The sequence below is a fragment of the Onychostruthus taczanowskii genome, unplaced genomic scaffold (genome assembly GCF_017590055.1).
Source record: "Onychostruthus taczanowskii isolate IOZ18803 unplaced genomic scaffold, ASM1759005v1 scaffold17, whole genome shotgun sequence".
Lineage (NCBI taxonomy): Eukaryota > Metazoa > Chordata > Aves > Passeriformes > Passeridae > Onychostruthus > Onychostruthus taczanowskii.
The window spans coordinates 8231237-8246351 of NW_024498906.1; the positions used below are offsets into that span (position 1 = coordinate 8231237).

The 15115-nt window shown below is 35.8% G+C and overlaps 1 protein-coding gene across 4 annotated transcripts in view; it reads right to left on the reverse strand.

Moving 5' to 3' along the window:
* RPGR (retinitis pigmentosa GTPase regulator) overlaps positions 1-15115 on the reverse strand; it is a 54861-nt gene that overhangs the window by 20918 nt on the left and 18828 nt on the right. For all 4 annotated transcript variants that reach the window (XR_005952297.1, XM_041399871.1, XM_041399870.1 and 1 more), the window contains 6 exons: positions 13209-13367; positions 5003-5158; positions 4368-4492; positions 3058-3237; positions 2008-2173; positions 599-705 (listed from right to left, as the gene is read on the reverse strand). Coding sequence is in view for 3 of the 4 variants with exons in the window: in XM_041399871.1 (XP_041255805.1) it covers positions 599-705; positions 2008-2173; positions 3058-3237; positions 4368-4492; positions 5003-5158; positions 13209-13367 (893 nt within the window). In the remaining variant the exon portion in view is untranslated. The remainder of the gene's footprint in view (positions 1-598; positions 706-2007; positions 2174-3057; positions 3238-4367; positions 4493-5002; positions 5159-13208; positions 13368-15115) is intronic.

The window sequence follows — 15115 nt, forward strand, 5'->3', positions numbered from 1 at the left end:
AGGCCAGGACATGTCCCTTCTGCTGAGAGAACAAAATGTTTTGGAAAGTTGAAAGTTGTACAAGTGATAAGATGAACATGTTTTTAAAATAAAAGAAACATGTAGGAACAAGGTGGGGGATCACCAAATAATCAAAATGTCTGGATTTTGGCCTTCCCTTTAACATGATCCACCTGTACTAAAAAAAAAAAAACTCTTCTCAAAGTAGGAAAAGATGCTCTTCTGCTTCATTTCCTGCAATTGTCTGTTGGAAATCAAAGAGAAAAGCAAGGTCAGAGATAGAGATCACCATGTGGTCTTCAGCATCCCTTTCCTTTCCCTTCTGATTTCCAGAGCTAAAGTGTGGGGAGGCACTGCACTACTTGGACTGCTTCAATCTCATATCACAATACCACTTTGAAAATTAAAACATATTTTAGCATTGGGTAATGATGATACAAAATGCATGTTCATCTAACAGTGTGTCAGTATGATATCTGTCACATAGGATGTTTTGGTAGTCAGGAATTCTGCATTAGAACCTGAAACACAATTCAGATTTTTTGTCTCTCCCTGCAAAAAATTACTGAACTACAGATCCATTACTGGAATATATTACCATATTTAGGACATCAGTTGTATCCCCAAGGTTTCTGTCAAGATTTTCATTATCTGAATCTTCTTCTGAAGAGACTTCACTAGGTTTATCTTTTTGATTATTATTTTCTACAAGGTAAAATAGAGGCAAATAAACAAATGTCATAGGAACAAGCACTGTATAGCAAACAGAACACTCCACTCTTATAAAACAGAGATTATTCCTATTTTACTAACACAGAACTGAAGTCCTCAGATTCTTCATTCCCCCAGCCCAGACACAGCAAAAGCACTTCCATCTCCTTTCATCATTAACAACAGAGGGAGCTCAGCAATCTGGTCTCAGTGCACTGTAGATCTCTGACCATTTCTGCAGGCTTTCAAAGCCTAAATATTACCTGGGACAAAGATTCTTTTGGATAATATCCTTAATAATAGTGTAAAAATTAGACCAAAGTAGCAGCAGTCATGTTATCTCCATTGCACATTATCTATGTAATGGATGGAGAGACAGTGAGTTAAATTCAGCATTATAAAAATGTCCCTACATCATTAAGCTCATCAGGTTTATGACCATTTTGTACAGCACAAAACCTGAGGTTTTAGATCTAAGAAAACTCTAAAGGAAATTCAAATTTCACTGCATTGCTTTCCTGGAACCAGAAATGCTAATGGACATGCTGGCAGATTTAAAAATAATCATCTTCATTCTATGAATGAATTACTTTCAAATTAGATTTGGCTGTCCAGTAAATCTGAGCTAACAATTACACAGAAGCTCTGCATTTTGCACTCTTCAGCATTGTTCTTTCTAGGAAATCACACAGGCCCAGGATGCCAGACAAGTCCAGAACTGCCCTAGAGAATCTGTGCCAAAGTGCAGTGCTGCATTATGGTTATCCAGATTATTTCATCAGCTATAATATTATAAATCCTTATTATCTTAGATAACAAAGAGTAAAGAGTACTTCTGCATTTCCCAGTGAAGAAAGGTCCTCTAAGAATTAGTAGACCTCTTATGTTTTCTTATCCAAGTTCCTGGTGGGCTTACCTATGTCCTTAAGACTGTTCCTAAGCTTTTTTTTTTCCTGTAATTCCTTTTTATTGTGTGAAAACAAAGTAAGTAGCTAATGTTTTTACAGTATTTTTGTGAATCTTATTTCTAAAGGTAACTACAGGTACAATTTATAAATTGGGGTTTTTTTTCACTCAAGTCTCCTCTTAATCTTTAAATTTGCTTTGCAAACATGAACAGTGTGAGGCCATTTTTGCCTGCATTTCTCTGCTTTCATGCCTGTATGCTGCCAGACTGTCCTGAGGTAAGACTGAACCTGAACTTCCTTTCAGGTTCAAACTGCACATGTGTTTATGAATGATGAGAGTCAAACCATTCTAATCAGAAAACAGCAGCAAGATGTGGGGACACTTCACCTTTCTCATGGTCTCCATCCCTCCCAGATTCAGCTTTAGGATGACTTGTTGCAGAAAACCAGAATGGGCTGGTGTTGCTTGCCACAGGCAATGAAGATTTTAAGAAGCCTTCCCCCATTGCAGGCAGAGTTTGTGCCATTCGAGCAAACTGCTCTGGTGACCTTTCCTTTAGAAGATTGAAAACCAATAAATTGAGAAAAAGGGTAGAAGAACAAAATGTAAGCATTCTCTCACCCATACCAGTGGTATTTGCTGTTAGCTTGGGATACAGTGTTGCAACTTAATAAGTAGAATATCTTTAAAAATTTTAATTACTTATAGTACTAGAAAGTGGGCAGGTACATAGTGGGATTTTTAAGATCATCTCTATGCAATGATTTCAAGCAATCCTAAAATATAAGCAAAGGAGAAAAAGAACTTTTTCTTTTTATCCAAAATGAAGAACTAAACTCTCAAATAACATCAAGGTATTTAATCCACAACATCAATATATTTTTATAGAATAAATTCGGGTTTTGGTAGAGTTAGTTCTCAGACAGGTAAGTGAAATGATCCAATTCATTGTGCTGTTTAAGGCAATCACATGGAATGTGTAGTGGAGATAAAAGAGCAGAAAGTAATATTTTAAGTAGCTACATCTAATATTCTCCTTTGATATTTTATGAACTATGAAATTGTTTAATATGTTCAAGGATTCAGAGGGAAGAGCAAAAGAGTCAGGTTCTTCCAATTTTTTAAAAAATATTTCTAAGATAGTTTAAAAATGCAAAGGAACAGGTTCTACATTTTAGAACAAAAAAAAAAATATAAACTCGATTTTAATCTCTTTCACAGAAATAATTAAGCAAAATCTGACCAATACCTACTTGTTTTTCTCCTGCATCAATTTTTGGGACCAGGGTAAATGTCTGTTTTTCATATTATACATTAAAATTAAACCCTTAGTTTAAGAAGATGTATTTAACTGCTTGGCATATGCTGTGATTTAGCTATAAAAGTGATTTTGATTCCTGAAAGAAGCATTGCAGCTCTAAATATCTCTGAGCTTACCCTCTCTCGACGTCGCATTCGTGCTGCTGATAACTGTAAAGTGTTTGCCAGCACAAAGTCCCCTCTGCTTTGAGAGGTAGCAGCAGTCAAACGAGGCTCATACAAATCTTCCAAGGGGATTTCAGATCCTTTAGGTCTTGGAGCAGCAAAAACCAGCATGTGACAACCCCCACAAGCAACCTATAGCTCAAAAAAAGGTCTGATTACTTCATTTGCAAGTATCAAGGATGCACTTTTCTTACAATCATTTCTAGGGATTTAGATGATAAGACAGAAATGTAGTAGAAGACACAGCAAATGGCTTCAAATTTAGTTCCCAATTACACCAACAAAATAAAAGTACTTAATCACATTTATTAACAACTAGGATCTATGTTCACTGCTTAGTTAAATACAATCTATTTTTACTGAACAGAACAAAAGACAGGACTATCACATTTTTTAATATAAAAGATAGCAAATATATTTCCACTGATTTTCAAGAGACTTTAGCTATTTATTTGGATACAAGTCACTTGAGAGCAATACTGATAATTTCAAACCTAAATATTTTATCAAAAAATCAGCAAAATGTAAAATAAATTCAACACTCTCCAGTAGACACAATATTATTACATAAAAAACAGAGGTTTCACTTTTTAAAAGGTTTGCAACACTCACTGCTTCCAATAAAACTTCCTTCACCTCTAATTCCAGTAAACAAACAGAAGTGATCAATAGACATTTGTTGCAAATTTTTTTCAATCCTGAGTCGTGTTAATATTTTTGATGCTGACAATTCTCTGACATTTCTTCCACACCTCAAGAAGCAGATGAAAAAACTTCCCTTACACAATTCTCTAAAGAAAAGCCTATTCTTGCTTTCTTGTCCAGTTTGGATTAAAAAAAACCCTCAAATTTTCTTGAGGTTTAAAAATATCTCACTGTACAAAAATTGTCAAAATTGAAAAGATTACTCTCTGGTGTTTACAGAAAAGACAAAAATTTCCCCATGCTTCCAACCATCCGAGAGTAATAAATAATTCAGTTTATAAGTTACCAGAGCTCTGAAGACCAAAACACCACAGCACAAGAGTACTGAATAAAACCCTAAAGAGCAATCTGTATGTGTAGCCCAAGTCAAAGACATTCTAAACTAAATTAACACTGTGCTAAGCATATATAGTTTCCTCTTTCCTTCAGATTGTATTGTCTACTTATTAAATGTTATAGAAAGAAATAATTCTATAATGATAGTTCAGCTCTCATTAATAGTGTTTCATAAAAAGATAAATATTATGATGTCTGAGAGGAATGAACAAAGGTTTTACCAAAAGGACTGTGAACTTCAAGAAATTGTAACACAGAGTGGGATCAAACAGATTTGTAAAACTCTCTTCTCCAAATCCTAACTTGCCATGTCGTCCATCTCCAAAAGTAAACATCAGGCCATTCTCTGCATATGGGAATAAAAAGGAAACAAAGATTCAACAGAAAACCAGGACAGAACCATTAAAAAGTAACAGGCTATGAAAGTAAGAAATATTTCCCTTCCAAAAGCAAAATCTGAACAATTATTTTTTACATCTTCAACAGATTGCTATTATTTAAAAATATGCATGTTTTCAGACAAAGTACTGTCTGAGATGTTGGTCTAGACAATTTGTAAAAAAAACCACCCCAACAAAATAGTAATATTTAAACTATACAGAAAAACAATGGCTTCTAAACAAGAATATTTGTTAGCAAGGCATAGTTAGGAGGTTATCATTCCCCAGGAGATACAGAGTTATGCATGGCATGGCTCTCAAGTCAGAAATTCCTGTTGAATTCGCCTTTCTCACTGGCTCATTTCACCTTTAGAACGAGTAATAGATATGTCTGCTACTGCTCATTGTATAAGGAAAGTTTTTACAGCATGAGAGAGAGTTGCTAGAAGTGGTTCCAGAATTTTGCACTCCCATACCTGCTACCACAGCAGTGTGATTTTCCCCACATGCAATGTTACAAATTTTATGCCTCTTCAAGCGTTTCACAGGCCTCGGTACTGAACTTTCAAACACGAAAGTTCCATGTCCCAGCTGCCCATACTGTCCAAGTCCAAAAGTATAAACATCTGTCTCTGAAATTATACAGGCAAAGTTAACAACAAAAATGCTGCTATGTATATTTATTTATTTATTTATATAATAACCTAAGTTTTATTCAACAAATGGAAGGCCATTGACATAAACATAATTTTAAAATGTTACTCAATTAAAAATGTGCCAACTAATCAATTACACTTATCAATTATTAATATACAACAAAATAAAAAATCCAGGAATTGAAGCACTGAAGTATACACAGGAAATAATTTTAAATAGTTCAATGTGTGATATATTTTCTAACATAAATGCAAAATAATCCACTGATCATATGTACACAAAGCAAAGTTAAAAAATGTATGGGAATTTACAAACTACAATCAATTCAAGACTACAATGTTTATACATTTATGTGCATTTTCACAATAGTCTCATCTTAATTACTCATTAGTTCCACGAACACTGTAGGGCCCTAAATAATAGACAAGACCTCATAATTTGTATGTAAGAAGAGACTGGAACAGAATAGGTTTCAGTATTCTGTTCAGCTACCAAATCAGCCCTGCAATAAATACAGAGAACACTATAATTGTGTTATCTTGTGACAGAATAATAATCTTTCCACATTTATATTTTGTCTGTTTAATGGACTGTGTGTGCCAGGAAAAAGAATGAGAGCTTCTCCAAAGTAATAAAGATTCTTGGTGTGTCCATCCCTGGCACTCCATCACTACAGGGGAAGATTGTGAAGCTTGGAAATCTTGATGAGGTCATGCTTGAACAGAGGAGTTTTTTGGGAAAAAAGGAGAAGTTTTCCTAGAATTTAGTTTCTTCCCCTTTTTCTTTTGCATGTAGGCAACAAAGGAATAGTGAGAGAAATTCTACTCAAAGCACTTGAAAAACTATTATGAAAAAATGAAAAAGATTATGAATTGACAAAAACCATTCCATGTTAAGTTAAAAGAACTTTCCAATTACAAAGGAACTGTGGTGAAATAGTAACACTACATATGGAAACGTTCTTTCTAGGAAAGTCTTTTCCTTTCCGTTCCTTATAAATTGTTCCATAATAAGATATCATAAATCCACACCATAAAAAAAAAAAAAAAGCCCAATGGTCTCACATTTTTTATCAAGTTTTATTCAACAAATGGAAGGCCATTGACATAAACATAATTTTAAAATGTTACTCAATTAAAAATGTGCCAACTAATCAATTACACTTATCAATTATTAATATACAACAAAATAAAAAATCCAGGAATTGAAGCACTGAAGTATACACAGGAAATAATTTTAAATAGTTCAATGTGTGATATATTTTCTAACATAAATGCAAAATAATCCACTGATCATATGTACACAAAGCAAAGTTAAAAAATGTATGGGAATTTACAAACTACAATCAATTCAAGACTACAATGTTTATACATTTATGTGCATTTTCACAATAGTCTCATCTTAATTACTCATTAGTTCCACGAACACTGTAGGGCCCTAAATAATAGACAAGACCTCATAATTTGTATGTAAGAAGAGACTGGAACAGAATAGGTTTCAGTATTCTGTTCAGCTACCAAATCAGCCCTGCAATAAATACAGAGAACACTATAATTGTGTTATCTTGTGACAGAATAATAATCTTTCCACATTTATATTTTGTCTGTTTAATGGACTGTGTGTGCCAGGAAAAAGAATGAGAGCTTCTCCAAAGTAATAAAGATTCTTGGTGTGTCCATCCCTGGCACTCCATCACTACAGGGGAAGATTGTGAAGCTTGGAAATCTTGATGAGGTCATGCTTGAACAGAGGAGTTTTTTGGGAAAAAAGGAGAAGTTTTCCTAGAATTTAGTTTCTTCCCCTTTTTCTTTTGCATGTAGGCAACAAAGGAATAGTGAGAGAAATTCTACTCAAAGCACTTGAAAAACTATTATGAAAAAATGAAAAAGATTATGAATTGACAAAAACCATTCCATGTTAAGTTAAAAGAACTTTCCAATTACAAAGGAACTGTGGTGAAATAGTAACACTACATATGGAAACGTTCTTTCTAGGAAAGTCTTTTCCTTTCCGTTCCTTATAAATTGTTCCATAATAAGATGTCATAAATTCACACCATAAAAAAAAAAGCCCAATGGTCTCACATTTTTTATCAATTGTAGATGAAAAGTATTGAGCACCTGGTTTTTTTACTAAAGGTAATGGTAAAGCTCCCTCTGCTGGAAATTTTAGTGCAAGAAAGTAAAACCTTCTAGGGAGCTTTATAAAGTAAAAGAAGTAGTTAGAATTTTCCTGTAATATTTAGACTCCCTGCATACGAATCAAGAAACTACACCTGAAAGACAGGAGCTTTCTCTAAGCAAACAAAAGTCTCATCTTTATTTTAGTAAACTGCTTTCTCAGGATGGCTGATTAAAAAAATTCTGTTTAGAAGTACTGCAATTGTTTTAACAGTTCTTTGGAAACTGGCAGATATTTTAACTGTGTGGTTTATCTGATTAACATAATTACTCTGAATGAACTACAATTTTTTTTTCTTTAATCCTAGCATGAAACATGTAAAGTCTTTTGCATTTGTGTCAAGAGGGAGATGTTCTCAAATGTTAACTTTAAAAGTGCAGGGAATTCTTTCTTTCCTGTGTTTCTACTGAAAATGAGGGAAAAGGCCAATCCCAAGCCAGGTTAGAGTGCCTTTATATGATGAAGAATTTCTTCTGCTGCCCTTACAGACCAGTGGCACCTAAATGTTGCTCCTCCTAAATTTGCTTCTTAGTGAATTATCAGGGTAGAGGAAGAAAGAAACCTTGCACCTTTCTTAAATGACTCACCACTCTGGTGCAGAAGTGAGGTCACACCTCACTAATAACCCCTTTCAGTAGAAATGAGGTATTTCCTCCCATCTGTCTTTATAAATGCATGGAAAGAGAAGAGTATGGAAAAGCAAGCTCACACACTTCTTGATAAAATGACAAGGGTGAATTTCATCATTCTGAACACAGCAGCAGCCCATGAGAGGGCCTTGAAGCATAAAGAGAAATCGTTTCAGAGGTTGCACAGAAGACAATGGCTTTGCTGTTCCAAGTGACCTCCAGCACTTGAGCGCTGGAAGAGCTGCTTCTTCATTTCCTATTTCTCTTTTTGGAAGAAAGGGGATAATTCCCTGTAGCTGTGTTATCTTCCATCTTTGCAGGCATCTTTTGTAATCTCTGTGATCGTTTGCACTATCAATAAAACAGTTCTAGGCAAAAAGCTATATAGCTTTCATATTATTTTTTACAACGTGCGATTTGCTGACAGAACTGTACGAGCTCAAGGAATGTTTTTCAGAATCATGCATTCCCTGCTATGTATCTAAGGCTACAGATGAAGTTAAAAGTCTACAGAACTAAAAAGGAAGCAGACAGGTAAGCTTATATCATAGTAATATAGAATGGTTTGGCTTGGAAGAGACCTTAAAGATCATCTGGTTCCAACCTCTTGCAATGGGCAGGGATACTTGCAACTAGACCAGGGTGCTCCCATCCAGCCTGGCCTTGAACACAGCCAGGGACAGAACATCCACAACTTCTCTGGGAAACCTGTGCCAGGGTCTCAACACTCTCACAGTAAAGAATTTCTTCCTAATATCCAACTTAAACCTATTCTCTGTCAGTTTGAAGCCATTGCCCTTTGTCCTGTCACTCCAGGCTCTTGTAAATAGTCCCTCTCCATTACTTCTTGTAGGCTCTGTTCAAGGACTGGAAGACTGCCATTAGATCAGCCCAGAACCTTCTCTTTTCCAGGCAGAACAACCCCAATTCTCTCAGCCTTTCCTCACAGGGGAGGTGCTGCATCCTTCCAATCATCCCAGTGGCCTGTCCACATAAATCCATTCTCCTTAAACATTACCATTATTATTATTGTTACTACTATAACTATTATGCCAATGAACTATTCATTCTCACAATAGCTTTATTTTTAAACAGCTTATGCTGAAAAATGTTACGGCGAAAAATCAACTGTCAACACAATGTTCAGTATTCAGAATTAGTAACTGCATTTTCAGTACAAATAGTATACAGACTTAAGAACGGTTTAAAAAATCTAATAATCCTATAAGGTCTGAATTGTGAGTTCTGACAGGAAAAAGTAGAGTTTTTACATCCTTTTTGTTCTCTTTCAAAAGGGTGCCTTGGCTTTCTTTTCTTTTTAAAAGACCTTGAGACAGAAGATGAAAAATCCAGCATTTTACATACTAATGCACTAATGTTCTTATGTCAAACATTCTATTCTCAAAGGTCTGCTTCACTTTTTCCTTTGAAGAGCTATCTTTGCTTTCCTTCCTTTCAGAGAATGAAAGGAAGTAATATATCCTTCTATAGAAAAAAATATTCCCAGAGGATCTGTCCTCATCTGAAAAAAACTGCAAGATATTAAAGCCACTCCAAATAATCAGTTTCTTCTTTTCCAATTTCTAGATTCAGATTCATTATTTTTCCACCTGTTAAAACACCTTATTGAAAAAAGCCCACAAATTGGGATTGCTGCTCTCCCATATTTCATTTCAAAGTGATGACACCAACAGCTTCCATTTGTAGCAGGAAGTACCTGCAAGCATTGGGGGAAGTCGGTGCAATTTTTTCAGTTTCTGAGAAAATGAATCTGAGATGAGGACAGGCTCTTCTCAGACTGGCTGACTGACTGCCATGAAATGAAAAGCTTTGTGCTCTCAAGATTTTGCACTATAGAATTCTTAAATGCAATTCTGTTTATTGTCTAGAACAATTGCAAATATTAAAGGCAGAGGTAACAATAGAGCTTGGAAAGATGATGGTTTCCAATACCACACTCAACGTTTCTAAAACCCATATTTTAAAAATTGGGCTTTTTCCTAAATTATTGCTCTCAACAATTTAATTCTTGTTCTCTGGGAAAAATAATTGAGTTTCTCATTTTAGAATTTCAGAGGAAAAAACCCCAAATAATTATTTTAAGCTATACTTTCTACCTTTTACTCTGACACTTGTAGAGATTTCGAGCAGTACCTTGATTTAATAGCCCAGATAACAGTGGTTCTCACCACACAAAATTGCCAATAGAATAGACAACAGTCATAAAAAGGAAATCTTATGAAGTGCTTTGGAATAGACTAATTACACATGAAAGTCAGGAAGAAACTTGCCTTATACTCTGTAAGATAACTGAATTACGCTTTCTTCTAATTTGATAAACTCTAAGTAGAAATGATGTCAAGAAATGAGCCAAGATGAGCAACAGTTTTTCCATTTACATTTTCTCTTCTGCTTTTGCTATGCTAAATGAGATAGATGAAGCAGGGGAATATTCAATAGTCACACACTCAATTCTTGTTTCCTGAGACTGAAGTGTCACATCCTTAAGAACTGGAAAGACTCTGAAAGGATGAAAACTACACCAGTATATGTTGTGTTACTAAAGGCAAGCAACACACATTTTCATGGAGGATTAAACTTGAAATTCAGAGTTTCTTCAAAATTGTATTACTTTCTTAATTTATGGAAATGAGCTTAAAAGAGGTGTAAATGTTTCTGCCCCTCTTTAAAGATATCTCATCAGAATTCTCAGTTTTTGGTCACATACTTCATCTCAAGATGTAATTTAGGACCAATTTAAAGTGAAGTTTCTGGTGCAAAGCCATAAACGTATGTATGTCACAGTCCCTTAAAATTTTTAGTATCCGTATCTACCTCTTTTCACAACTTTTTGCTCAAATTTTGCTTTGAGTCAGAAAATGTTCTCTATGTTAACATTTCTGACTAAGTATCTTTCATTTGAGACAGTATTGCCACTGTTCTCCACAGTTTCACTCAGTGTCTTAGTCAGAAGTTCATATTTGTCACCTATTTAATAACAGCTGAATCACATTAAAAAACATCCATCTGATTTTTCACTCTTATCACAACTATTAATCTTCAGGAAATGTATTTTGTTGGAGGATATGGTTTTCCTCTTTTTGTGACTCAACTAGGTCCTCTGGCACTCAACACTTTGATCATCAACTGCCAGCACAGCCAGCATTGAATTTCTTATTTACTTCTACTAAAGGATTTATTTCGATAAGCAAGCAAATCTTACATATATGCATACTTATTACAGTATTTTCTTCACTGCATTTTTTTCTATGGCATTTATATTTCCCTCTTTATTCCAGCTCTTGTACAGATTTCACTGTAATGATGATGGCATCCAGGTCTCGATCTTTCTTCTAAATCTCTGTAACAGTCATTGGTTATAATGATTTTTTTATCATATGAAACACCATTAAGTCAAAATATCTACTGGTTGAATTCAGATTTATGGTAAAGAAAATAATCAATGATGATAATCAAATTCTTTCTACTAAACTCCACTTTATAACTCATAAAACAATGCTATGATTTATGCATTTGTTGGTCCCAAATTTATGGCAGTTTTTTTCACTAATAATGATAATCTGATTTCACATAAATAAATTTGTGACATAGAATACTGCCAGAGTAAGACTGTATCTTGGTGGAAGAAGGAGACAAAGGCATTGAAATGCAGACAGATGTTTACATTACTTCCTGGATTAGCTACTGCTATTTCCTCTTTAGAGTTTCCCCAAAGGAATTTTAACCTACCCAGAATCTTGCAGCTTCACTCACTACACAATCTTTACCAGCATTTCACTTCCACCTTTACTCTTTCCAATGGCTTGCAGTACAACACCACATCTATTACTCACAATCTCCCTCAGTTAGATTTTCAGTTTATATTTTAGAAAGTTTAGCTACATAACCTTGAATGCACACCACAAGATTGTCAAGAGACAATCACAGAAAACCTTCAGAATACAGATTTAAGGACTGATATCTACACATCCAACTTGGTTTTACAGCTTTTTCATTTTGGCAGAAAAAAAAATCACAAGCTATACAGTTTTACACATTCTATTCATTACAAACTAAAGCTGATATTTTTTAAACTATCTTCAGGCAAAGTCAAACTTACCTCTCCTGCTCCTACACCACTTCAGCTCAGGATTGAATTTGTGGAAATAAATGGCTGGCACTGCTTTGCATGTATGCCTTGGAAAAGCTAAGTCACCACTGCAGACAATTATTTAACAGCTCAGCAACACACAGCATTTTCCAAGTACTATATATGTGGCCCTGTGAATTAATATGTAACATTTGTATTTGCTGATTTTCATAACCTGCACAATGTCAAATGTATATGTCTGTACTGGTTTCATATTTATGCTAAAGATTCTGCTCAAAGGCACAAGATAATTCTGTCTCACAATAGGAGATATTTAATCCATTCAGGCATGCAGTAGATTGTGAAGCTACTTGAAAAGTGACTTCCTACATACATTCCTAAATATTCAAGAGCATTTAAATTTACTACAGAATGGAAGCTTTCCTCTAGAATTTCCCTCTCATTGCAATAACAATTTCAAGCTCTTAGAGGAAAGAAACATCAATCATCTGCATGGCACCAGGTGGTGCTGGCTTATTACAATTCCAGTAAGAAAGGCACTCAGCCTATGTAAAGTTCTCTTAAAATGATATTTATTGGAGCTAAGACTATAAAGAAAAAAAAAGACAGGATCAATAACCTTCTGTCCCTTCAGAGGCTGGAAGTCCTGAGCTGTGTGGAATTGAAAAGGACCCCAGCACACATGTGGTAACCATGGAAGGTTACCTCAGTTTGAGCTCTTATAGGATTTTCTTACATCCAAAACCACTCTATATATCATTTATGCTGATAAATTCAGTATTTTATACTGAATAAAAAGGACATTCACATTGGAACTTGCTGATGAAGTTTCAGGTAAAGCAAGGACAGGCAAGTGGTGTCAGCCAGGAGCTGCTGGGATGCCCCTCTGTTAAAATCACCTGGCCAAGCTCCCCTGTAGTCAAGGGACATGGGCAGTGCAGCACAGGCCTGCCTTAGCTGGGTGGTATATGGATTTCTACCTCCTTGGTGTACAATGACCTTCCAGTTAGGATCAGCATCCAGCACTTCAGTGGGATGCAAATTCTTTAGAGTTAATGGAGTTTAAATCACAGGGCTGTAAGAAAAGCCAGTTAAATTGCATACCTGTCAGCACCACGGTGTGTTCTCCACCACAAGCAACCTTATTAACCTTTTCCATAATTCCCAGTACAGGCTGTGGGACTCTATTGTTCTTCAGCTGTTCAGGGAATAATCCCAGTTTCCCATTCACAGATTCTCCAAAAGTATAGAGCTCACCATCTCCTGTGAAAATACAGAACAGAGTATGGTTTCTAGCACATACTCAGGAGCAAGAATAGGTTGTCAAGACTGCTGCAGACAAAAATTTAAAGACAGAAAAGTGTTTGAACATTACAGGATAGATGAACATATTTGTATAATGCCCAAACAGCTGTGAAAAGCACAGAATTCACAGAATGACTAGATTGGAAGAGACCTCCAAGATCATCAAGTCCAACCCAGCCCCAACACCTCAACTAAACCCTGGCACTGAATGCCACATCCAATCTTTATTTAAACACATCCAGGGATGGTGACTCCACCACCTCCCTGGGCAGACAATTCCAGTACTTTATTGCTCTTCCTGTAAGAAACTTTTTCCTAATATCCAGCCTATATTTCCCTTGGCACAGCTTAAGACTGTGTCCTCTGGTTCTGTCAGCTGATGCCTGGAGAAAGAGGCCAGCCCCACCTGAGCACAGCCACATTTCAGGGAGTTGTAGAGAGTGACAAGGTCATCTCTGAGTCTCCTTTTCTCCAGGCTAAACACCCCCAGCTCCCTCAGTCATTCCTCACAGGGCTTGTGTTCCAAACCCCTCATCCTCACTCTGCTTTGATGGGACACAAAGGTGCTAGAGTTGAGTCCCTGCAAATTCTGAATCACAATATTTATCCTGCAAAGAATGTAGCCACAGGAAAAACAAAACCATACACATCCTGCTTCTGAGAGGTGGTAATTCTCTCTGTAATCAGTATTTAAGTCAAATGAAGAATTGCTTGTAAGAATCTTAACTAAAACAGAAAATAATTTTGTGTGGAATTTTGATGGAAAATCAACCTGCTCAAGCAGGGTCATCCCTGAGCACATGGCACAGGATTGGGTCCAGACTTTTCTGGAATATCTCCAGTGAGGGAGGCTCACCACCCTCTCTGGGTGTCTGTCCCAGTGCTTGGTCACTGCACGGTGAAGAATTTCTTCCTCATGTTCAGGTGGGACTTCCTGGCCATCAGTTCCTGTCCCATTGCTGGGCACCACGGAGCAGAGCCTGGTCCATTCCCTGACCCTCCCTGACAGACAGGGATGAGATCCCCCCTCAGCCACATCTTCTCAAGGCCCTCTTACATTCTTCTACGCCTCTTTCCTAAGAATTTTTTGCAGTCATTTCAATCTGTCTGCACTTCTTAAGAACCAGCAAATTACCTTAGCTGCAAAAAAAGTAAATTTCACTAAATTTTAAACCTATGAACTGTGTTTAGGCTTCTCTGTTCAGTTTGATTTCCTGTTTTAATTCTGATTTTGTTCTTATATCTATGTGCAGAAATACTTTGTTGTTATTTGCATCAGCATCAATTTTCTGTTCTAAAACACTAGCCCAATTAAAAAGATAAAAATCAACCACAATGTGAGGTTTTCTGTAATCAAAACATTCTGCTGACAAAAAGAGATTTAAGCATTCTAAGTGGAAAGAAAAAAAAAAGGCAACAAAAGAATCCTGTATTTTTTGGAAGGTAAGTATTTTTTTCAGTACTCTTAGATCAGCCATATATTTCTAAAAACAAGTTTTAAAAAAACCCAAAAGCACTTGGGAGATAACTACTTATGCAGTTCTCTTTGAAGAGACCAGCAGTTCTTAAACACTATTGCACTGAAAAAATTAATCCAATCACTATCTAATTAAGAGGATTAGAAATTCAAATGGCCAAGCCTCCCAAACTCATCAAGTTTATTACATTTTTTCCACTTAATAATCCAGCTAACAAAGATAAAACCA